General features: G+C 39.4%; 1 protein-coding gene across 2 annotated transcripts; it reads left to right on the top strand.

The window, feature by feature from the left end:
- The first annotated feature begins 3,509 nt into the window (after positions 1–3,509).
- LOC126819427 (uncharacterized) lies at positions 3,510–19,939 on the top strand. Of its 2 annotated transcripts, XM_050547449.1 has the most exons (13): positions 3,510–3,643; positions 4,462–4,641; positions 5,660–5,742; positions 6,656–6,800; positions 7,505–7,633; positions 8,464–8,481; positions 9,707–9,921; positions 11,762–11,904; positions 14,083–14,228; positions 16,371–16,458; positions 17,050–17,209; positions 18,649–18,766; positions 19,600–19,939. In XM_050547449.1, the coding sequence occupies exons 1-13, from the start codon at positions 3,550–3,552 to the stop codon at positions 19,770–19,772; spliced, it is 1,692 nt and encodes a 563-aa protein (XP_050403406.1). In that variant the 5' UTR covers positions 3,510–3,549; the 3' UTR covers positions 19,773–19,939. The 2 variants fall into 2 exon arrangements, with proteins under 2 accessions (XP_050403406.1, XP_050403407.1); XM_050547450.1 differs by lacking the exon at positions 8,464–8,481.
- Positions 19,940–26,176: the final 6,237 nt, after the last annotated feature.

The following is a 26,176-nucleotide window of genomic DNA, read 5'->3' as shown; positions in this document are numbered from 1 at the left end:
AATTTTTAAATATAAAATCTGTTGGTAATTTCTTTTATGGGTGGGAGTCAATCCCAGGCCATTTTTTAAGGCCAATGTACGGGGGCCCCGGCAGTTTCAAGACCTTAAAAAATGGCCTGGTCCAGCCTACCAATCGTGTTGGGTTTTGAGCAGAAGTGACAGATATAAACTTTCTGTACAGACAATATTTCTAATTAATATGAAGGATAGCTGAATGGTTATGCATCTTCAGTGAGAGAGAGAAATGGGGTTTAACGTCCACTTGACACAAACTAGGTCATTTCGGGACTAACATATGGTTTAATTTTATTTCAATAATTCGCTTCCATGCGGGGGGTCTTTAGCAGTGGGAGAAAACCGGAGAAAACCCACGTGGTTGGACAGGCTCTCCTATTCCTTGTCACATACAACCAGGGATTCAAAACCACACCAGTTGACTCAATGACAGGCCTTATGATACAGCGCGCACGGGCTAGCCATTCGGCCATCCACCCCCCCATGCATTTTCAGTGCTAGGGAAGACTATTGGAAGCCAGAGGTCCCAAAGACTTTGCCAAGAACAACTTTTTAAAATGTGAACTTCAATGGTGCTTTCCAAAGACCTCAAACAAATATACATGTATCAAGAAATTCATCAAGATTAAAGAGGGACCCTAAACCAGGTGCGGATCCAGCTAGGGGCCCCCACTATTTTTTGCCGTGGCGAACAATTTGTTACATCATATATTCTCGCGGGAAAGGAATTAACAGTCAGTTTAGGTTGGAAATCGTAATTTACTCCGAAACGAATCGGTTGGTGACTTGGTTGATTGCCCGTGAGTCCGCCCACCGAGGGCCAGGCTTCGCACTCCCAAGTGGGGGCAGCAAGCCCCCCCCCTTTCTGAAAATTCTGGATCCGCCCCTGCTAAACTACATAACAACATGTTTTGACATTTAATGTTTATAAGTTTAATAATATAACTGTTCTACATTAAAAAGGCCTTGAAATTTATTGCCATTCGGAATAAGGGTGTCTTAGTGAGTAAAGTTTTGGATAGCCATCCAAGTAGTTACAGGTGATAATGGTCCAGAAAATACCTCAGGGTTTTCCAAAGTGGTAACAAACAAACGCCTTGTTAATGGTGAAGTACACAGGACCTGACAAGGAACAACATGGTTAGGAGGGTACCAAAGTTGTAGTAATATCGGACTTCCTTGTTGTGTTCCTTGTGATCGTAATAAAACTACAGGTCCCTCGTTCTCAATAAAGCATAGATGATGGCTGCTCAGAATATCTGGGTGAGCTCTGATTAGTCTCGCTCAACACCCTAATATAACACCCTAATTTCTGCACGTCCTAGACTGACGTTGACGTTAATTTCTATCCCAAATATGGAATAAACATCCCCATTTCCCAAGACCAGGGGGGAGAACATTACCATATTTGGTCTACCAGATATATGTCATAAATAAATGATTTACCAAAATATCACTGGTTTTTTTTATATAAAATCATGTCATTTTACTTTCATTAGTACGTGGGATGTGTAGTCCCCCGGCATTTACTAATAGAAAGCGTCAACCAACATTTAGACAAAGACACAACATGAGCCCAAGGACCAAAGTCCCGCGTACACGTTGGCATGCAGCTAAATGAACCCTTGACAGTTGGAATTCGAAATTAGAGTAGACCATAGCACCGCTTCTTATAGAACCCTCTATGGGGTGTACTGTCGTCATTGGGCAATTTGCAGCACAATAGTAGGACGTTACACTTCATTTCATTTATTGCCAGTCATGAATTGAAGCAGTACCATCATCTGTCCTTGAAACCCAATGAATATAGAAAACCCAACCTCTTATCCATCATTAATTGGTGGATTGATTTTATTTTACTCTAGTCATTCTTACAATCTGATTAAAACACAAATCCTATTCCGTTTCGTTTTTTATAGTTCAAAATTTCGTTTTACTTGTCTTTACTACACTAGGATCTGGAAGAGTTGTTATCATTGACGTGTTCTGAATGATGTGAGGGATTATCCAATGAAACGGTCTGTTACGGCGAGTTCTTGGCGTGCGATGCACGGAACTGTGGGTAAACCACTAGGAACCCCAGCGCTGATCAATGTCTGACGTCATAAGGTCAAAAGCCGCTCGTACGATCCCTTACGCGACCTTCCACTACAATCGTTCAGATCTTCATGTACTGTAGGCCATTGAAAGTATAAAAAACGAAACGAAATATAGATCTGTATTTTATTCAGATTGATCATTCTTACAAAGTACTGTCTTTGCCCCTATTAAAAAGTGAAACCTGAAACATTCTCTCTATCTCCATAGATATTGCCGGACTGTAAAAAGTTCTTACAAAAAGATTAAAACTTGTTCGGGTTTTGTCTGTCTTGATATGCCGTTCCACAAAATAGCTGCTGCAGTTTTAAAGCGATCTTTCTGCTAACACTGATGTACATTTTGAGGTACAATCTAGTGTTTTGATACATATCTAAGACAACAAATGGAGATGTATATACAACGTCCTACTTTTCTGCTCCGTCTGGGCTAATGGAGACGGGCATACACCATACAGTGTGCTATGAGGGAAATTTTGCCCGAGCAGCGGCACTATGGCCTACTCTTATATCGAATTCCAACTGTCAAGGGATCTTTTACGTGCACGCCAATGTGTACACGGGACCTCGATTTTTTGTCCCATCCGAAGGACTAGACAGCTGTCCTTGTCGGGCCCTCCGTCCTGCACGATTGATTAAGAGAACTTTCTCGGACAATGCAGGCATCGAACACGCGACCTCCAGGCTTGCGAGCCAGCGTCTTACCCACTTAGCCAGCATGGCTCCCCCAATTGGTGTCCTAGGGAGTGAGGAATAAGTTCCTATTTAATTGGATTGGGGTTTCGTAATACTTTCAATCTTTTCATTCTTAGTAAAATGAAATTAGATTTAACGCCCTACTTTTCTGCACCAAACGGGCTAATGAAGACAGACATACGGCATCGAATGAGGAAACTTTTGCCCGGACATAAGGAATTCCAACTGTCAATATTTTCATCCGATCTGAACAACTAGAGCATGGTCCTTGTCAGCCCCTCGCCCTGCACCACTGACAAGGGAAAGCATCGCTAAAAAAATCCCGAGGAACTTTCTCAACACCGGGTGCTCCTGCTCCTATGCTGGGCTAATGAAGACGGGCATACGCCATACAGTGTGCTATGAGGGGGAAATCTTGCCAGGGCAGCGGCACTATCGCCTACTCTTATATCGAATTCCAACTGCCAAGGGATCTTTTACGTGCATTCCAATGTATACACGGGACCTCGGTTTTTCGTCTCATCCGAAGGCTGAGCCAACGTAGTTTCCATACTTCTTAAAATGATCTAACCGTTATATTTATGATCAATGACCATATTAAATGAGATCTTGATGAAGTAAATTATAACCCGAACTCTTTATTTAATTATCTTATCAAATTAGTTAATTAATTAATGGGAGTAATCACGCGACAAAGGGAGGTCACCCATCTTTCGTTACAAAAGGCTATAATTATAACAAGATGGTGCTTTTAAAATGTTCAACTTTATTAATTATTTTTTTATATACGTTATTTCTTGTCGGTGTTTCTTATTGTCAAACCGTCTCTTCAACAGGTAAGTGCCAAATCTAATATATATTGTAACCCGCCCTGCTCTGAGAGAATTTTAGGGTTGTGTATATTTATCAAAGACATCGGAATAGTTGTTTGAAATATCCTTCTTCATTCACCAGTCGATGCAGAAAAGTAGGACGTTAAACCCCATTTCATTTCATTTGTTTGAAATATGGTGACTTCTTGCTTTATTCTATCGTTTCCAGGAGGCATTTCATTATCATTCATTATCCTATATCGTAGTTTTTCCCGAATTGCAATGTCATAGCAAACGTCATGCTAAACGGGTCCGGGGGACGAAGAAAGGATTTCAAAAGTTCTTTAAATATTTGAACTTAGCTTGAATGATGTTTTGACTCGTTGGCTATCGCGGGGGTCTAAGGGCTTACTCTTTTCAAGCAACCTAATGTAGATGGGAACACCCCATGTGGTGTTTATTTGGGGAGGGGGGGGGGGGGTGCCCGTACAGTAACTGTACTGTAATCAAAACCCTAAAACACTCTAACTATTGGGGCTTTAAAAATCAACATGGCCCCGAGTCCACAAAGTATTCTCAGAATTTACTCAACTTTCAATCACTATTTATGACAAATATCTTTGATCCAGGAACACTAAACTGCTGGGGCTTTAAAAAGACTAACCTCGTGGGACTGCTCCAATATTATTTTGTACGATCTTAATTCGCCCATGGAGTTAAATCATTGTAGCGTTTATGGACGTATCGGGCGACTTGGGTGCTGGTGAGTGTATGTCCCATTTCCTGCCAACATATTTATTTAAATTATACATTTTATTGGGGTATCTTTTTTCTTGTTCCAGAGATTGTAAACAATGTTAGTAACTCGTATTGTGACGATGGTTGGGTACAGTACAATGTATCCGTGTGCGTTCAATTCCGAAAGGAGCCGGAGTACTTTTCAGAAGCAAAGGATGCCTGTTCACGGCAAGGCGGGACACTTGTTACTCCTAATACCAAAGAATTTAACATGTGGTTAGTTGGTAAGTTTGTGTGATAATTTAAACATGCATTATGCAAGAGCTAAATCTGCCTATTGCAGGTCTTTCTTTGGGCCTGAAATGTTATTTTAAATATTAATTAGACATTTATTATCATGAAAGGACCTTAATCAACTATCGATGCCATCTTTTGTGTCGGATTTTCACTGGATTTGAATCCGATTTGCTGCTCAACGCTCATTGATGATTTAAATAAAAATGGATAATCGAGACTGCTTTTTTATCGTACCGACTTTAGTAATGATGATCGAGGCTAGGCCTAAAATTCAAACACTAATATCTCCGTTCAGAGTTTTCAGCATATTCCCTTTACATTATCTAGTTTTTAACTATTATAGTGAGAACTACTAGCTCTTTATCTTATCTCCCAAAATGCCCCTTTAAAACCTTCATTGACGGAGGGGTGAGGCACCCGTCAGGACGCGTATATACGGATTTAGGCAGGTAGAGAAGATGTATTTCGGCTCTGGGGTCCTGGAAGTATGGCGGTATGTTAGATTCAAAATTATAACATGCTATCGTCTAATTTTTTTAACTTCTATTCATGTAATTTCTAACTTCCATTCACGTAATTTCTAAATTAAGACAATGTATAATCCAACTTCTTTATTTGTTCGGTATGAATTTTAATTATGTTTCGTCCTATTTCAATTATTAGGACGAAGACTAAAAATTATATTCTTATAGCTTCAACTGCTTCATTTGTCTTTCACCGCTAATGTACATCTTTTAATATATAATTTACTAGACATGGCAAGGTTTGGGGACGTTTGGAAAAGTGGAGATGATTTTTACGGGGTTTGCTTGGGTTTGTTTTTTTGTTTTTGTTTTTTTGTTGTTGTTTTTTTTTCACACGCTGATGATAGATCAGGCTAGCGTTGATCAGACTTTGTGTCCCTTTTTGATTTGCACGACATGAAATTAAAGATGTCTAATTTGTTGACCAGAGTGCGTGCGGTTGTGTCTTCGGTATGATTGAGCTGTCCTTTGCGTTTTGTAGATCGATTTTCTGGGAGTGGGTTATTCTGGATTGGGATAGAGAGACTAGGCAGACGTGTGTTGAAGTTTCTGAATAACCAACCGGTGAGTTCCATCTATTTTTGTTGATACACAAACCGGGAATTTATTTTTCCAATGGTATAGTCAATGCGCACAGTTGTCAAATGCTTATTATTTGTTTTCGATAATTTTGTAACGTTGTAGCCTAGTTTAGCCAATTTCATTAACTTTAAGATAGTATCTTATATAGTTTATATTTGTTGACAATGTTCGGAATCCATGGTGGCCCAATGTATAAAGGCGCTGGTTCACTAACTAGGAGGTCTCTATATTGGCTGAAAATGTTCCCCTGGATGGTCATTAGTGCAAGATGGAGGGAGGGCTTAGAAAGGAACAGCATCTAGTCGTAAGGATGGTATGAAAAAACCGACGTCCCGTGTACACGTTGGCGTGCGCTTAAAAAGTCGATGAAGGGTTAGCGGAAACGCCACTGTACGTCAAGATTTCCCTCATAGCACATGTGAATCTGTTTCACAGATTAGAGTATTACGAAAGTCTTCTAATATCTCTGTAATAGATGACTGCCTTCAACACATGACGTCATATCACGCGGCGTCAATCATTGGCTCAATGGTGCGTGCATTGTTTACATAAGACGTTACTGATTCGAGCAGAATGGCGCCTTTTACTCATTTTAATACCCATTTACACTAAAATAGGAAATAATTTTACCTACATATACTCAAACGTCTTTATTTATTTTTCTAATACATAAAGAAAAATGTTTAAGAATTTAATTTGTCGGAGGAAAAAAGTTGATATTTGTGGCTCATTAAGTCGTATCGATGTCATCCTTATCAGTGATTGTCGCGGCCTAGCGAATATTCACTGCGGATCAGTGTGAGCACAAGTATGTCCGTGTTCATTAACCCGCTTGGTGCAGAAAAGTAGGACGTTAAACACAATTCCATATTTACATGTACCATTTGTATTTTAGATAGAGTGGTCAAACTGGGACACTTATTACCATCCCTATTCAGGTGCAAGCTTCTGTGCATATCTTAAGAAATCAGGAAAATGGTCGTTTGATCGCCAGTGTAACGTGGAACGACAAAGAGAATTTGTTTGTCAAAAAGATGCAGGTTTGTTCAGTTTCGTTTCTTAAAACATGGCGGAAAAGCTGTTATGAAAAAAAACAATATTATGACCATTCAGTCTGATTACAATACAGATCTGTATTTCGTGTCGTTTTTTTATACTTTCGATGGCCTACACTGCTCAAAGATCTGACCGTTGCGTCAGAGGTCATACGAGCGACTTTTGACCCTATGACGTCAGACATTTGATTAACTAATCAGCTCTGTTCTTGGCTACAAATAAACAAACCACATTAATATTTTGTATGAGAGAGAGAGAGGGTTTAACCTCCACCAAACGAAATAGGAAATGAAATGAAATGGGGTTTATCGTCCTACTGTTCTGCTCCTAACCGGCGGTACGTCCTACTCTTATATCGAATTCCAACTGCCAAGGGATCTTTTCCGTGCACGCCAATGTGTACACAGGACCTCGGTTTTTCGTCCCATCCGAACGACTAGACAGCTGTCCTTGTCAGGCCCTCCATCTTGCATCACTGACAAGGGGAAACCACGCCGGAAAATCTGAATGAACTTTCTCGGCCAATGCAGGGATCGAACACCCGACCTCAAAACGAAATAGGATCTGTGTTTTAATCAGATTGCTTCTGAAGCAAATGATCGAATAGTATATTCGTTATTTTGTAAATATGAAAACAATCAACAGTTCATTTTATTTATTTATTTTTTATTTATTTTGTTTATTAAAGTTTGCTTTGAAGGAAAATATGGTAAAAACTGTGATGAATCATGTCATTGTCACGGTAAAACTTGTGATATCAGTGGCATATGTCTGTATGGCTGTGAACGAGGCTGGACTGGTACAACCTGTAGTCAAGGTATGTAGGCCTACACTTCATTTGACCTTGACACCTCCAAAATAATTATATGACGATGATGTAACACACGGACATGGAAAATGGTCCAGAAAAAAAAATGTCACTTTGTCGGGCGGGGGTAACCTTTAATCTTGTATAAAACAATCATTGTCCAGAGTATTGTAATATGGCACTACAAATTAAAAAAAACCCCAAACAAGTTCGAATGTAGGCGAGATATGGACCAAGAGACGAACATGGTGTCACATTGTCTGCGATATCACTTCTGTGGAAGCCGACGTTAAATAAAGCTATTTCATGCACATGGCGTCATAGCAGCCACCTTGGTGCGCAATTGTCCAAGGAACAAGTTTGCAAAGAGAGTCGCCCCCAAGAACAATATAATGAGTAAGCGCTTCGGGGCCAGTTCCCCATCGAAATCAGTATGTGATGCCGTGAGCATTTTCTTCTTTACACAATAGTGGGGTTGGGTGGTCTAATAGTTTAACGCATGTGCGTGAAAGCATAAGGTCTGTCATTGAGCCAAGTGGCGTGGTTCCGTTTCCCGGTTGTATGTGACAAGGAGTAGGGTAGCCTGTGTAACCTCAAGTTTTTTTCCGGGTCCTCTGGTTTCCTCCCACTGCCAAAGACCCCTACGAGCAAGCTAATTATTAAAATAAAATTGAACCATATGGACGTTAAAAATCTCTTGAAATAAAATTGAATCATGTGTTAGTCTCGAAATGACCTATAGTTTGTGTCGAGTGGACGTTATCCCCCCCCCTCTCTCTCTCTCTCTCTCTCTCTCTCTTCATACAAAATATTTTAATATGTGGTTTGTTTATTTGTAGCCAAGAACAGAGCTGATGGTAAGTTGTAACCTACTTCAGTCAAATGAATGGTGAGATTCTAATAATTCGATTAGAATTCTATTTGTCTCTTATTTAATATAGAGGTTTACGTAATAGGGGGGGTGGGGGGAGGATGTAGAACGGTCACTCGATACAAACTAGGTCATCTCGTTAAAGTATTCGCCCCACCCCACTCCACTCCACCCGTTTCGTAATACATACAGATAGTCTACGTATTTATATCTATATAGTCTACGTATTTATATCTATATAGTCTACGTATTTATATCTATATAGTCTACGTATTTATATCTATATAGTCTACGTATTTATATCTATATAGTCTACGTATTTATATCTATACCTACTTTGTTGTGTTTAAATTCTTTTTCTAGATGTCATTTATAAAATATTCTCTAGTTTTTGCCATTTGCTTGACAAATTGATCGGCTTAAATTGTCTTATATTCCCATACGCATACTTTACTTTCATGTAAGTGGTACGATTTCTTAGCAACAAGCTTGAAAAGACTGCATCAGGTACCTGTTCTATGTACGCGTTGTCGCGGCGTTTTTGCGCGCGATTTCACCGGCGAAGAAGTCGGTAGAATGCAAATGTAATGACACCGTTTCGCTTTAACCGGCGAAAACGTTCGCGGAAACGACGCGAAAATCCGTATACATGGAAAACTGGCTTTAAAGTAAAACGTTTTAAGGCAGGGCGTTTTTCGGGCGGCAACCGCTTACTAACTGGTTTATATTTTACTTGTGGATTACTACCTATGGCCTACTACCTATTATTACCTATGGATTATTACCTATTGATTACTACCTATGGATCATTACCTATGGATCATTACATATGGATTACTACCTATGGATTATTACCCATGGATTACTACCTACGGCCTACTAACTATGGATTATTACATATGGATCATTACATATGGATTATTACCCATGGATTACTACCTACGGCCTACTAACTATGGATTATTACCTATGGATTACTAACTATGGGTTATTACATATGGATTACTACCTATGAATTACTACATGTGGACTACTACCTATGGATTACTTTCCGAGGATTGCTTCCTTCCCATCCAACCGCTATCCGTCAGATCCATTCATGATTGCACAGTCCCATTTGTTCTTCCACCCATTTTATTGTATGTTATTAAGGAATTAAGTGGTAGCAGTTTTGTAGTTGATTGAGAATATTTTATTTGGCGATATTTCAGCTATATACTATTGTATGAATTCTAAAACAGATGGAAAATACATGTTGTTAAGGATAGTCCCAAGAGGAACACATTATGGGGATATCATCGCACTTAATAACGACGGTGAACCTGTCAAACGATGTCGAGGTAGTACCTTCACTACGAATCCGTTAAGTGGCGAGAGGAGTCGACGAGTTGATGCATATGGCAAGAACACGTGTGGTGTTACTAAGGTACGGTATGGATTTGAGAAAATCTCTCCATTTTTCAAGTATTGAATGTGGATGTAAAGAGGCGCAATACAACTCTTGGGGTTCCTTTCTCAGCGCGTTACAATAAGGGCTGAGAGAAAGTTAAAATTCCCTTTAACTGGTTAAGGTGTTCGAATTAAATAAGTTAAAGTAGCCAAGTCTCTAACTCAATATCATCCAAAATCTTCGACATTAAAAACACAAAATATTTGTCAATTTAAATCAACATTAATGTTGTGATCTTACCGGAAAAAGATGGGCTTCTGATATCCAATATTTAAGACAAAATAAACATTTTGCCATTGGTACACGAATCGTGTACCATAATGCGTGTCAGCGCCATTTGTAACAAGAGACTCGAAGAAAGAGGCCAGCCATGTTCCACAAGTCATGTCAAACGGTGACGGCATATTCTTATCTGGAGAGCATGTGCAATAAATACTATCGGTGTAGACTGGAATAACCAGACGCTTGAGATTGATATTCAATTGAGACTTCTGACGTATTTCGCCGAACTTAACAGATTAGAAATTACAGTAAAAACAAAAACGATTGAATGTAAATCAGTTTGCATACATTCATATTACATTATTATTTGCGTTGCGACCCATTTGTGCCAATTTCTAGGTCCAGAATATTAGCGATTTAGCTCCTTTAATATGAGTTAATTATTAAAGCTCCTAAATCATGGCCATTTTCGTATTCAACCCATTTCAGAGAGTAAAAAAAACCCTTATTCTTGATCATTATTTATATTCTGGACTCCAAATCTAGGATTTAAGTGGCACTGTGACGGAAAACGTTTTTAAAAAAATCGAATTTGGTGCCTTCGACCGTGGCCCTTGATTCCGAGCGGGAGACTGGAGGCCCAGTTATTTGGACAGTGGCAACGTGGTCTCTAAATGAAATATCTCATGAATTAGCTCCTTTCACTGGTCTAGTCCTTTAAACTATTTGCCTGTCGAATATGCCTATATGACGTCACAGAGTTTTAATGCGTTAATCCATTTCTGTTAATGCGTTAATCTCATTTATACGTTAACCAGTTAATAAGTCAACTGCTCTCAGCCCTGGTTACAACTCTTATAGTTCCGTTCCCAGTGCGATACAACTCTATAGGGTTGGTGCTAAATGATAAGGCCAGCTCAATTTTTCGTCAATGGTCATGAGATGTAAGCAGGGCTAGCGCTAATCCCAACTCTAACCAATGAAACGGTCTGTTACGGCGAGTTCTTGGCGTGCTGCGCACGGAACTGTGGGTAAGCCACTAGAAACGTCAAAGCTGATTGATTAATCAATATCAAAAGCCGCTCGTATGAACCCTGACGCGACCTTCCACTACAACCGGTCTTCGTGTAGTAGAGGCCATCGAAAGTATAAAAAAAAAGAAACGAAATATAGATCTGTATTTTAATCTGATTGTCACGTTTGGACACTGGTTTATAAAAAGAAGAGTTTCGATAATGCATCCGGGCCCTTATTCACGAAAACTTAAACTAAGTTACAATCGAAATTTTAAGAAATACTTCAACTTCATTGCATGGATATATGCAAATTGATTTTACTGGTCAGCCAATCGAATCGCAGTATTTCTTAAAAATTCGATTGTATCTTAGTTTAAGTTTTCGTGAATAAGGGCCCTGAGTTATCCACGGGTACTTGAAGGGATTAGAATAAAATTATTACATTATCTGAATTATTTTTTACATGAACAGAGTAGATCACCTGCTATATCGGTGAAGCTATTTATTGTCGTTATAAATGTTGGAATCAGCTACAATCCCCACATAGACAGAACTATGGCATTTGTTTGTATTTTCAGATATCTTCTAATGTTTTTGAATGGCGATTTTACCTACAAGAAATGGAAGGTGTATTATCTGAATTTGATGAAGTTTTAACTCTAACTTGTGATTTTAGTCAAGCTGATACTCTCTCTGTACAACAACAGGGGGCAGTGGGCGGGTACATTACTAACTATTACAGTTTGTTATCTTAATTACATCACAGGGTGTTTACTAACTATTACCGTTTGTTATCTTAATTACGTCACACGGTGTTTACTAACTATTACAGTTTGTTATCTTAATTACCTCACAGGGTGTTTACTAACTATTACAGTTTGTTATCTTAATTACCTCACAGGGTGTTTACTAACTATTACAGTTTGTTATCTTAATTATGTCACACGGTGTTTACTAACTATTACAGTTTGTTATCTTAATTACCTCACAGGGTGTTTACTAAGTACTATAGCTTGTACTAACTACTATAGCTTGTTATCTTAATTACGTCACAGGGTGTTTACTAACTACTATAGCTTGTTATCTTAATTATCCCACGGGTTGCTTAATAACTACTATAGTTTAGTGTCTGAATTACTTCCCAGGGTATTTACTAACTAGCCAATAACCTTATTTTAATCACGCTGATACCCTTTATATACAACACCAGGGGACTGTTAGGGGTAAGTTATTAACTGTTTAGCTGGTTACTACCTATTACAGATTGTTATCTTAAAGATACATTATGGGACATTCGATAACGAGTTTGCAGTTCTCACTATAATAGATAATGTACAGGTAATTTGCTGAAAATTTCAGTCAAATTAATCCACTATTATCATTACTAAAGTCAGTACGATAAACAGCATAGTCTCGATTATCCATCTAATCGTTAAATCGGGAAGGAAAGTTATGCAGTAAATCGACTCACAATCCACTAAAGATCGCAGGCTAGCGATGCCATCTAGAGTTGATTATGGTCTGGATAGGTTAATTAATGTCTAATTAATAAATTAGATAACATTTCAGGCCTAAAGAAAGACCTGCAATAGACAGATTTAGCTCTTGCATAATGTATCTTTAATTACGCCACAATGCGATTACTGACTAGCCAATAACCCCAGCCCAAAAGACCGGTATACATGTACAGACATAGCTAGCTGGTGTAAAAAATTTAGATTAAAATACAGATCTATATTTCGTTTCGTTTTTTTATACTTACGATGGCCTACACTAAAGACAAGTAAAACGAAATTTTGGACTATAAAAAACGAAACGAAACAGGAGCTGTGTTTTAATCAGAATGGAAAGTATTTTTAACGGTGTGAAATCAATAGAAACTAATGTAAACGTCAAATGGCCATTAGTTATTATTAGAATATGTGTTTTAGTACAGCCACTTCATCACTAACTACCCTTGCAAAAATACAAAACTCCACAGTTAGCTTTTGCTACAACGATTATTTAAGAATCCATTTATTTGCCGCAGTTTGCATACTTTATCAGGCTACTGACACAGAAACTGTTTCAACGTCAGTCTGGTATTTTATTCACACAAGAATAGTTTTTGTCAATATAGATATATCTTAGACCTCCCTTGGTTCTTTCGCGGCCGGCATCGAAATGAAATGAAAATGAAATGACATGGGTTTTAACGTCCTGCTCCTAAACTGTGCTATTGAAGACGGGCATACGCTACACAGTGTGCTATGAGGGAAATTTTGCCCGAGCAGTGGCGCTACGGCCTACTCTTATATCGAATTCCAAATGCCAAGGGATCTTTTACGTGCACGCCAATATGTACACGGGCCTCTGTTTTTCGTCTCATCTGAACGACTAGACAGCTGTCCTTGTCAGGCCCTCCGTCCTGCATCACTGACAAGGAAAATCTGAATGAACTTTCTCGGCCAATACAAGGATCGAACACCCGACGTCCAGGCTAGCGAGCCAGCGTCTTACCCACTTAGCCACGTGATCCCCCGCATCGGTATCGATTCCTAGATCTCCTGGTTAGTGAGCCAGTTCCTTGTTCATTGATGGGGTTGGGTGGCTGAATGGTTAGCGCGTGTGCGTTGTACCATTAGGTCTGTCATTGAGTCAAGTGGTGTGGTTTCGATTCCTCCCTTATACGTGGCCTGTCCAACCTCTTGGGTTTTTGTCGGGCCCTCCAGTTTCCTCCCACTGATAAAGACCCCAACGCACAAGCGAATTAATGAAATAAAATTGAACCATATGTTTAGTCCCGAAATGACCTAGTTTGTGTCGAGTGGACGTTTAACCTCAGTTCTCTCTTACTCATTGAACCACCGCGGCTCTCCGTTTATCTAAAGCCATGTTAGATAATTCATTTTTTGATTAGTCTTTTACAGGCTGGGACGAGGCATGTAGAAGCAACAAAAGAAGAAATAAGCTTAAATATTATTGATCCGTTTTCCAAAAAAAGTTTATCAGAAGTTGTCATAGGAACCAACGTTGTTCTTCAAGTTATACTGAAGAAACAGACAGGTATGCTTCGTTTATATATTCTTCTGGTGAGATTAAACCACTTGACCCCTCCCCACCACCTATCGGTAAAGACAATGTTGGGTTATAACTGATAGTATGTTCCATTGTGGACACAGTAAACAAAAACTGAAACACGGATTTGAACACAGTAACCTAACCCTGAAACACAATTGTGAACACAATAAACTAACACTGAAACACGAATGAGGACACAATATACTAAAACTGAAACAAAAAGAGTAAACAAACTAATCTGTGTTTCATATTTCGAAGCTGAATGTTTGTCGTGTAATACCCATGTTACACCCCCCCCCCCGCGATTTTCCATGTCGGATATACCCCGCCCCCTTTTGTCGTGTAATCCTCATGTTGCCCCTCCCCCCTACCTTTTCCAAAAATCTTGTGAACGCATTAGATGCTTTATTTTTTAACGTTTTTCTTTCAATTTTATTGGGAAACATTGGGGTCATGAGAGGATGAATCCTATCATATTCAGTGTTCTGCGAATTTTCGTTCCGGATTTATTCCCCATTTGCCAAAAACCTTGTGACCGCAATAGAGGCTATATAGTTCTTAACTGATTTCTTTTCAAATTTTGTGTTAAGCATTGGGGCCATATGGGCTATATCATAAAGTCTGTCATTGAGTCGACTGGCGTGGTTTCGAATCCCCGGTTGTACCTGGCAAGGAGTAGAGTCGCCTGTCCAACCTCATGGGTGTTCTCCGAGGCCTCCGGTTTCCTCCCACAGCAAAAGACCCCTACGCGCAAGCGAATTATGTAAATTAAATTAAACCATATGTTAGTCCCGAAATGACCTAGTTTGTGTCGAGTGGAGGTTAAACCCCATTTTTTCTCTCTCTCATATGGGCTATATAGTTTTTAACAGATTTTTGTAAAATTGTGTGGTAAGTATCGGGGACATGAGAAGATGAACCCTATCGATATGCAGATTGCTCAACATCCAAATTTTCATTTCGGGTAAGCTGCAGTCGAGAAAAAGCTGCTACCAAGACATATCTGTGGTGTAGGCACGCTTAGAGTCATCCCAAACTTGGGCTGCCTGTCTACAGCTAGCTCCGTCTCGAAGTATGACGTAGATGGATTGCTGGGTGCAGTAGGGTTTTCGTATTTATTGATGCATTTAACAGAAAGCGCATGTCCCTGGATTTGGGCGTCAGTAGTAAGCATGTAGAGCTAGTACTGTTGCCATTATAATCCAGGTTTAGTTTAACCTTGATTCTGGATCCAAACACTTAATTAGTGCCCAGATGGGAATAGACAAGGTGAATTATATTTGGTTAGTTTAATTATGCGGAGAGTTGTCATTGGACTAGTTATAAAATCAAAATGGCACTGGAATGGCCAACATCATTTGCATTTTAACAAATTGTGTCAACTTTTATAAATTAATTGTTAACTGGTTGCTTTCAATTATTATATTTTCTATTTGATTTTAATTTGTACATTATTTTGATGATTGATAAAGTTTTTAATTTCTAAGTGATTTGATTATACCATAAAAAAATATATTTATTTTTAAACTGGAGTTATCCCCCTTATTATGTGTCCACGTCCGTCGGTCAACATTGGCAGACTTCTGAACGCGATATAGACTTCGGTTTTGGACGGATTCTTTTCAAAATTTGGTATGGAGCATTTTGGCCATAGTAGAACGAAACCCTGTCGATAACCAGCGTTCTAGAAATTTCCATACCGGAGCTATCCCCCCTTTCCGAAATCATTGTGAATGCGTTAGAGACTATAGGTTTTAGTACTTTCTGTTTTTCAAATATGGTTGAAAGCAATGGAGTCATTAAAGAATGAAATGAAATGAAATGAAATGGTGTTTAACGTTCAATGGATTTTTTAAGTGCACGCCAATGTGTACACGAGACCTCGGTTTTCCGTTCCATCCGAACGACTAGACCATCCCCCACCCCTAATGTGTTGGGAGATCAGGGATCCCCTTACATTGCTTTGGCGGGTGGCCGCTAATATTCTTAAGCCCGTCCTGTTCATCACTAATCAAAATTAGACACCAGATCAAAATATTATTTTGACCCAAAATCAAAGAGATGTAGCAGACATCTTGTTCGTTATCTCTTCTTGTAGTTTTTTTTTTCTACATGCCTCTATCTTAGGTATCTCGGCTAAAGGTATATCTGTGTTCGGGTGTACAGCACGAAATTCTAATGGAAGCTTGGTGAAAAACCTCATTGATTCCAAGGGGTAAGTTTTACACTTTCAAAATGTTTAATCTCGACATTAATCCAACTAGAATCAGTCATATTTAGCTCTGTAATTTCCAGAACTGATTTATATCTAACGCGCAGGCAAGTTGGGTAAACGGCCATTCGACACAAACTAGGTCAATTCAGTAATTCTCTTGCGCGAAATGGTCTTTAGCAGTGGGAGGAAACCGGAGTACCCGGATAAAACCCACGAGGTTGGACAGGCAACCCTACGCCTTCTCTCGTACAACTGGGGAATCGAAACCACGCCAGTTGACTCAATGACAGACCTTATGATACTACGGGCAATGATTGAGATTGTCCACGCCCGCTAATCCTTGTTAGGGTTAGAGCCTGTGTGACTAAGAAGTAAGCGTTATCGTCGTTAAGCGGAAGCAAGAAATTGAGATCTATGTAGGCACACACATTGGCGTACACGTAAAAGATCCATTAAAGTATGAATTCGGTGAAGATTAAATGCCGCAGTCCTGACTAATCCCTTATCCGTACACACGTGACCATTATGGTAGTTCAGATTTCGCTGTATTGAGATTTTTATGTTTTTAATACGAATCGTTTAATATTATAGATGTCAACTTCCGTCTTCCACAGTGTTTCTACTGGAAGGTTATGGCTTGACAGTTACATCAGCCCCATTTCCTATTTTTACCTTCCCCGGATCCCAAGTTGTCATCTTTACCTGTAATTATGAATATTGTTTTAATGAAGGCGATCTCAGGTGTATGGCGGTAAGTTTAATATTTTAATAAGGGAGCGTCGCAACATTTAAACGCTTGCACCAAAACGATATTCCCGCATAGATCTTTACCCACGCACCCATCCGCGCCGATGTAGTAAGAACATGTTGACATATTAAAGATACATTATGGGAGATTAGATAAAGAGCTGGCAGTTCTCACTATAATGGTTAAAAACTAGATAATTTAAAGGGAATTTGCTGAAGTAAATTTCAGTCAAATTGATCCACTTTAAACCAAGATTTTAGCGATTGAATTTTCGGCCTAGCCTCGATCATACTAAAGTCGGTACGATAAAAAACATAGTCTCGATTATCCGTTTCATGATTAAATCAAGAATGAAAGTGGAGCAGCAAATATTATCCTATTCCCGTAAAAATCGCAGGCTAGTGTTGACATCAAGAGTTGATTATGGTCTGGATAAGTTAATAATATAACATTTCAGGCCTAAAGAAAGGCCTGCAATTGGCAGATTTAGCTCTAGCATATGTTTAATTTATCATTTTCGACCCACACCCATCCAGTTCCGCGGGTTTTACGCTTTGCGACCGTCCCTAAAGATAAACGCAAGTTAATGAACAGTTTATTGTTTTAATAAATATCATCTGACCGGAAACTCTTACCACCTACGTAATTTAGACGTCACAATTTCGAGACGGTGGGCTGTCCTCACTACAATCAATCTAAAGACGGTGTGCTGTCTTCACTACACTATACACATACGTAACTCTAATAAAGGCAATTTCCTTGCCCCAATGATGTAACTACTATTGCCGAGATTGTGCGGAGTAGTTACAAAAAATACTTCGCTACCATCCAGACTTAAAAACAAAACGTTGCAAACTTTGAAAAAAGGAAACTTTTCTTCTCGTTTCAATCTTTCAAATATAATTTTAAAAATAAAAGATTGGATTACCTACCTGAGAAAATGGCGGTGCGTTGAGATAGTACATGTTTTTTTTAGACATGTTCCTATTTGTATTACACTTCAGTGTCGTATTAAGGGCGTTGGGGGTTACTGGACTGCCCATATTAATTCTAAGTAAATTTTTGTACCATATATAAATAATGTCATTTACTATGTTGTGCGAAATAGGTCTATTCGTCTACCATACTGACGTACAAATTGCGTATGCCCCTTTTCATTATTGATGCAAGAGACCCAGTGACATTTTCTGCCAGGGGCCCCATGCAAGCTTAATCCGACCTTGTTATTATACACATTTTAGACCGTTTTCCAAAGTCTGATCTACATCGTCAAAAATGTATAGTGTAACAAATATCCATCATATTTACAGAGGTGTGCGTATTTATATCCATCATATTTACAGAGGTGTGCGTATTTATATCCATCATATTTACAGAGGTGTGCGTATTTATATCCATCATATTTACAGAGGTGTGCGTATTTATATCCATCATATTTACAGAGGTGTGCGTATTTAAGTGAAGATCATAGACGTCGACGTGAAGCTAATGGAACGTCTAGTAATAAGTCAACGTCAGCGTCTATTACTGTACATCCATGTAAACAAAGCAAGCCCACAGGTAAATATTATTAACTCGGGTCAGTGGCATATTTAGTTTAGTTTATTACAAATTCTTTTGTACCAACCCACAGGAGGTGAAGGGGACATGATGCAAGGAATTAAAGTGTTTGTGCACCTATGAAAAAGAAAACCAATTCCTTGGTTTCAATCCGGTTTTCGACGGATGTCTAACATATGCCGTGGCGCAAATATGTTACAAATCAACTCCAGTATTTTCCTAGTCTCGGTCACCCACAACCTCCTAGTCTTCAACATTCGTAGAATATTTTTCTGGATGATAGCGACTAGTATTTTCCAACCAAAATATATCTCCTGTCCCTATCGATATAGATATTGGGTTGGGTTTGGTGTTCCGCGTGAGCAGGTGCGTGTCTAGGGGGAGCAGGTGGGGGCGTGGGCGGTTGTCCTCCGACAATATTTTTTCGTTTCTACGTTCATGGAAATAACGCCCATTCGACTGTAATCCTATACATGTATACACCTAAATGAGCAGAAATATTGTCTCAAAGTTTCTGATGTTATCGAACTCGCGGATAGTTCCCCTCGACCTATCGCCAAACTTGACGCTGTCTCCACCCTGGATCCCCCGCAGCTCAAATTCCCGGACACGCCCTTGATGGGATCTCTTTCTGTGCGCACCATTCCCCATGGAACCGACTGTTGTAGAAATGTGATACCAAAAGCAGGCACCAAGGAAAAGGGTGCCCACCCTGTAAATAGGGAATACTGAACTAAATTATGCTTTATTGTACATGTAGTTGCCGAGAACACCAGTTCATGATGACCAGCCTGTTATTAGGGAATACTAAACTAAATTATGCTTTATTGTAGTTGCCGAGAACACAGTTCATGGCGAACACGAAGCGTGGATTTACATACATCCGGTCACGTGTGGTGTATTCTTCCTTTTATTGGTGGTTGTTTTCAGCCTCGTTGTGGTTTTGATTCGAAAGAGTAGCACAGATGACATCGTGCAAACTGTTTACCATGGGAGAACAAGGTGATGGTATTGATGTTGGATAAAATACTGACGTAATTCTTGATACATGCTGTGGTCGAAGTGAAGTCAAGAACCATACACCCATCATGTACAATCCATAATAACAGTACATTAATGTCTTGGAACAAGCGAACACATTTAATTTTAACAAATAAATTCATGTTTGAAGTATCTGATGTGTCGAGAACATACAATTACAGGAGTGGGCCTAGTAATTATAATTTTAAATGCATATGAGATATAAATAAATAAAGAAAGTCCCTTGCGAAAGAGTTCGTTTCAGATGCATGATCTTAACGCTACTTACTTCAGCGAAGTTGACATTGGGGGTGCTCGATGGTCAGTTCGGAACGTTCCGAATTGACCGAATTGCAATCGTGTGACGCCGTATTCCGTCCTGTCAGAGTTCTGTCAGTCCCGACAACGAAGGCGGTGTGGGTAGAACCGTGACGTAATTAAACACAACGAATATGTTTCAGCTGTCATGATTGGTTGAGATATTTTCTCATACAGTCGCCGCATGCGTTCTAGCCCCAAATTCTCATTTTCACTCGATTGTCACTATTTTTGGGTTTGACAGAATTCAATTCCGGAACGTTCAATCGAGTATTGCCATTGAACTTTCATTACTATAAAAAAAAAAGCTGCACGGCGTTTTCATGCCGGTGCTAAATAACAATCTTCGATAAACATATGTCTTGGGTATTACAAACCATGAACATGGTCTTGTTTACAAACAGTGAATGTAGTTACCCTCATGACGTCAGTAATAAAATATAAAGTATCTGCAAGTGCTGTCTTTCTCCTTTAAGTTGTGCAGATTTTGTCTCAGCGTAAAGAGTGGGTACACCTAGCCTATGTATTTGTTCTGTAGTTTTGCGATCCCCGTGCACTAACTATTAGATACCGACGGACCATTCAAAAATGGCTGCTTTATGTTAAAAGATTATTGTATTCCCAGAAAAACTTTTTTTTACTGTTTGGAGCCGAAATCCTTTTATGAGAGAATTGTACAGACACAATTGGAGTTATTTCCCTTAGCATATGTATTTATTGTGTAGTTTTGTAGCTCTTCTGCAATACCTTTTTAGTGATAATGAAGCATTCGAAATTAGTCACTTAAAAGTTTACAGGGTTCACAGAAAAATAATTTCCTAATTGGAGCAGAAATCCGCTCAGAAAAGAATTCTACCGCGACACTAAATGGAAACGTGAATGGAGTTATTTCTCTTAGCCCAGCTAATAATCTGCTTCGCGGGATAGCTGGTTCAACCGGTAACTTTGTGTAAGGCCAGACCGGATTAAGTTACCGCCAGACCTGTACCATACGTGCAAATGGGGAATAAATTTAAAAAAAATAATAATAAAAAAATAAAAACACGTACACATGAATATGGTCAAGTGCTGTAGGCGTCGTTTCACTGTTCCATTTTCATTTTTATGCAGCGGTATAATGACTACAAATTTAAATACTTTCGTATGTATGCCTTATACATACTCCTCGCAGTGTTCCGTTTGATTAGAGCTAATTTTCTCGGGCCATTGCTTCAGGAATATGGCCTTATAAAGCTTCTGATTTTATCAAATTCGCGGGTAGTTCCCACCGATCTATATAACGCCAAACTTGACGTTGTAGCCACCTTGGACCAACCCGCTGCTACAATTCCTTGACATGCCCCTGCACACGCTCACTAATAGAGTAAGTTTATTGCATAAAAACGCCCACGGGGAGCAGCACCATTACAAAATGAAAGAAAAATCACATTAGAACAAACAAACAAACATAAACATAGATAAACGCTGCCTAGTTCACTACTGATTCGAAGGCGATATGTAAAGATGCCTAAATCGAACATAATACCTAATTCAATCTTATAATGTAATTTAGAAAGTCCGCTGCCAACGAAAATAAAGATGACTAGAATATATACGAATATATCTAGAATACATTAGAACATTCAAATATATATAAATACATATATACATCAGGAAAAGTCCTGTCAGATCAAATCTCTTTTTTTTAAATTATGAGCAGAACACACAAAACGGCAGATTTCCCGTGATATACACCTTGGAGTAAATAGATTGATGAATAGATTTGTCAAATGGAGGATAGTTTGCTAGAATTCAGTCTAGTACCATGGTAACAGAGCAAGTACGCTACTTTTATTTACATGTTTTCGTTAGCCCAGTCGATGTAGAACTGTAGGACGTTAAACCCCATTTTATTTTTTGCAACACGGCTAATTCGACACTGATCGTGTACATGGGGATCACGGTGGCTAAGTGGGTAAGACGCTGGCTCGCTAGCCTTGAGGTCGGGTGTTCATTAGCCCAGTTTAGGAGCAGAACAGTAGGACTTTAAACCCCATTTCATTTCATTTTCGTGTACAGTATTTTAGGCTATTTATCCCTTTAAATCACACACCAGCTTGTAACGGAAATGGGCAATTATCAATAATATATTTTGAATATTAAGGAAATGGTTACTTCTTGTTTGGTTTGTATGATTTCCTGTAAGCACATTTTTTGTTAGACATGGTCAAGGTGATTCATAAAATACTGCGCAGGTAAACAAACGTTATTTTGATGGGCAATTTATAAATGTGATATTATACTAAATCTATTAGTTAAGGTCAGCTCAATTTTCGTCAAGGTCGCTGAGATGTAAATAAGGTTAGGGCACGTGATTGTTGGTGAGATTGTAGGTATAAGAATATTGGGGAGAGGTTAAGTCTTCACAAAAGCACTGACTGTGGCTTATCTTGGTTCCAGCCCTGTTTACATCTCGTGACCTATGACGAAAAATTGAGCTGTCCTTACCATTTAGCACTAACCATAGTGGCAGGATATACAGGGCTGACTTGTAGTGGAATGTGGGAATGAGGAGAATTTTGCACGGACAGTTGTAGGCCTACTATTAAGGCCTAATCTTTATTTCAAATTCCAACTGTCAATATTTCTTGTACGAGGCCTCGGTTCCTTACCAGGCCCTATGTTCTGCACCCTGAAACGGTAATCTGATTAAAACAAAGATCCAATTTCGTTTCTTTTTTATAGTTCAAAATTTCGATTTTACTTGTCTTTACTACACTACATGCAAACTGCACGCACTAGGCTATCGAAAGTATAAAAAAAGAACGAAACGAAATATAGATCTATATTTTAATTAGATTGCCTGAAACGAGGAAACCAAATCAAGAAAATAAGAGAACAGGTGTGTGGGAGGGGGGGGGGGGGTCTGGTTCACAGAGGTATTGTGAAAACCTTTTTATACACCTGTATTAGATGATTGGGCACCGTTTCACGAAATTTTAACTAAAGATAAAATCCAAATTTTAGTAGATACTTCAATTTTGATTGGCTAGGCACTAAAATCAATCTAATATTATCCAATCAAATTACTAAAATTTGGATTTTATCTTAGTTAAAATTTCGTGAAATAGGACCCAGACCTTTATAAGTTCAAGTATGCCTTCTACAGGTGACGTCTCATCACGAGGCGTAGATCATTGGCTCTATGGCGCATGCGTTGTTGCGTTAACTGGTCCGGATAGAATGGCGCCTTTTACTCATTTCATATACCCATTTACATTAAATAGGAAATATTCTTTATCTAGATATACCTCAAACACCTTCATTTACACTAAATAGGAAATATAGATATATTTCAAACATCTTCATTTCTAATACTTCAAAAATATGTTTTAGTATTTAATTTGCACGAGCAAATAAGTTCATATTGCGAGCTCATTAACCCGCACCGATGTCATTCCTATCAGTGATTGTAGCGGCCTAGTGAATTTTTCACTACTGATCAGTATGCGGGAAGTGGTGATAAGAAACCGGGGAAAACCTGATAAATTACAATGGTGGAGAAATAAAAGTGCTCTACTGAATTCTCTACTGGTCTCTCATGGTAGACTAAATATAGACAGTCTATGCTTATAATTATAATATTTCACTGGTCTTTGCATGGGAGACTAAATATAAAGCCATTGAATGGCATGTGTCACAACAAAATCTGGTTTATTCAACTTACAATGTCGCACCCTGAATGACCGGGGGCTATTTCTGAACAATATATCTACAAGTGGTTATCTCCAATATATCGGCTTAAAGGGACAATCTGCAGCACGAATTTTGCCTGGCAATCGACAACTTATAGTCGTTCGGAGGTCCCGTGAACACATTGGCGTGCACGTAAAAGAACCCCTGGCAGTTGGAATTTCGATATAAAATTAGACCATAGAGCGCCGCTGTCCGGGCAAAATCCCCCCCCCCCCCTTAGCACGCTGTATGGCGTATGCCCGTCTTCATTAGCCCAGTAGGACGTTAAACCCCATTTCATTTCTTTTCATTTACTTCCCCACACCCTTTACGTAACTGCCTACAATAACGACAAGCGTCCGTGGACCCGACTATTACCCAAGATTATCAGAGGGATAACCTGCAATGATAAGCGTTAAAGATTAGTGGGAGAGGGGGGGGGGGGGTAACATCCACCACACCAGTTGACTCAATGACAGACCTAATAATACAGCGCGCATACGCTAATATTTGCCCCCCCCCCCACCCCGCGTGTGGTTTAGTGGGTGAGGGTAAGCCAATTAATGGTCTAACGCGTTGCGCTTAGGAACATCTCGGTTTCCATTCTCTCTCTGATATGTCTCTTTAAAGCTTTATTTAGGCATGATAAGTCAATTTGATAGATTTTCAGGAGAATACAAATACAAGTCATGTAGCTTACTTGGCAGGATATGAAACCCTCGCATGTCCATAAAAGGATATTTAATAAACGATCGGCTATTTATATGTTCACACATGTCGCAGTCATTACCTTATATGTTAAGACTGTTGAGGACTAACCACTATTTGTAGATCTAAACTGTATTGTTTGTAGTCCTATATAGTAGGCATGTTCTAACCAGTCGTGGAAATGAAATGAAATGAACAATGAAATGAAATGGGGTTTTGCTCCTACTGGGATAATGAAGACGAGCATACGCCATACAGCACTATGGCCTTCTCTTATATCGAATTCCAACTTCCAAGGAATCTTTTACGTGGCAATAATAACGAGTCATGGGAAAATGGTGTTTTATAAACGATAATAGAATAAGAAAGGAAAACGAAAGCAATTCACAATTTGTTTTTTTTGAAACACAAACAAATTCCCCTTTGGGGTTAATCTTGCAACCCCCTTGTGCCTGTGTGCCGTTTTCTTGGGGAATTATAAGAAACTTAAAGAGTCCGGTCGGCCAAAGGTTAAATAAAAAACGCAGTTTGATTTGAGTAAAACTAATGCGTAGTACCGATGTAAGATATTTTCGTACAACAGGCAGTGATATTTCAAGGCCGACAAACAACGATAGTAATTTTTGCTTAAAAAAAAAGAACTTCAAATGAAATGGGGTTACGGGAATACGGCATGCAGTGTGCTAACAGGGAAATTTTCCTCGGACAGGGGGAGGTGGTGGGGGGGTGGGTGGGGGTGGATGGCTGAATGGTTAGCGTGCGCGCGCTGTATCATAAAGTTTGTCATTGAGTCGACTGGCGTGGTTTCGAATCACCGGTTGTACGTGACAAGGAGTAGGGTCGCCTGTCCAACCTCGTGGGTTTTCTCCAGGTCCTCCGGTTTCCTCCCACTGCTAAAGACCCCTACGCGCAAGCGAATTATGTAAATAAAATTAAACCATATGTTAGTCCCGAAATGACCTAGTTTGTGTCGAGTGGACGTTAAACCCCATTTCTCTCTCTCTTTCCTCGGACAGCGCTACGACTACTCTTTTTTCGAATTCCAACTGTCAGTGGTTCTTTTACGTACATGCCAATGTATACACGGGACCTTGACTTTTCGTCCCAACGGAATGACTAGACAATATTTATCTAGTCCTTCGAGCTGCACCACAGGCAAGGAGAAAACCCACCGCAAAATTCAGGAGCGAACCTGAGACCTGGCAAGCGAGCAAGTGCCCAGGCCCGTAACTAGGGGGAGGGGCGCAAGGGGGAAAACCCCCTCTACAAATCGTTTCGCCCCCCCCCCCATCCTGTGAAAAATTGTCGACCATAGATATAAATTGTCTGTCAAATTTACCGCACCCCTGAGAACACATCCCACCCCCTCGTTGCTCTGAGCTAGTTACGGCCCTGCAAGTGCCTTACTTACTGAGTCGCTGCGGTTACCAAATAGCTTCAAGTCTAATGGAATCGCATAACCGGACAAGCTTGTTATTGCCAGTACAACCAGGATGTAATGTGTAAATAAGTTGTAATAAATACTGTATTGTTCCTGGTTTTCAATAGCACAACAAATTTATAACGGGAAGTTAAAATGTGACGTGGGACACCAACAAACGGATTTCTTCCTTGATGACAAAGTTAACCAAATTTGGTCAAAAACTCAAA

Source organism: Patella vulgata, chromosome 4 (genome assembly GCF_932274485.2).
Source record: "Patella vulgata chromosome 4, xgPatVulg1.2, whole genome shotgun sequence".
Classification (NCBI taxonomy): Eukaryota; Metazoa; Mollusca; class Gastropoda; family Patellidae; genus Patella; species Patella vulgata.
This window is presented reverse-complemented; position numbering and strand designations above follow the sequence as displayed.

Bases quoted from the DNA above. Each gene is read 5' to 3' on its own strand.
- LOC126819427 (XM_050547449.1), top strand. From the start codon at position 3,550: ATGGTGCTTTTAAAATGTTCAACTTTATTAATTATTTTTTTATATACG. The intron at 4,642-5,659 runs GTAAGTTTGTGT...TGCGTTTTGTAG, and splicing joins ATTTAACATGTGGTTAGTTG to ATCGATTTTCTGGGAGTGGG. The intron at 9,922-11,761 runs GTACGGTATGGA...TTGTATTTTCAG, and splicing joins ACACGTGTGGTGTTACTAAG to ATATCTTCTAATGTTTTTGA.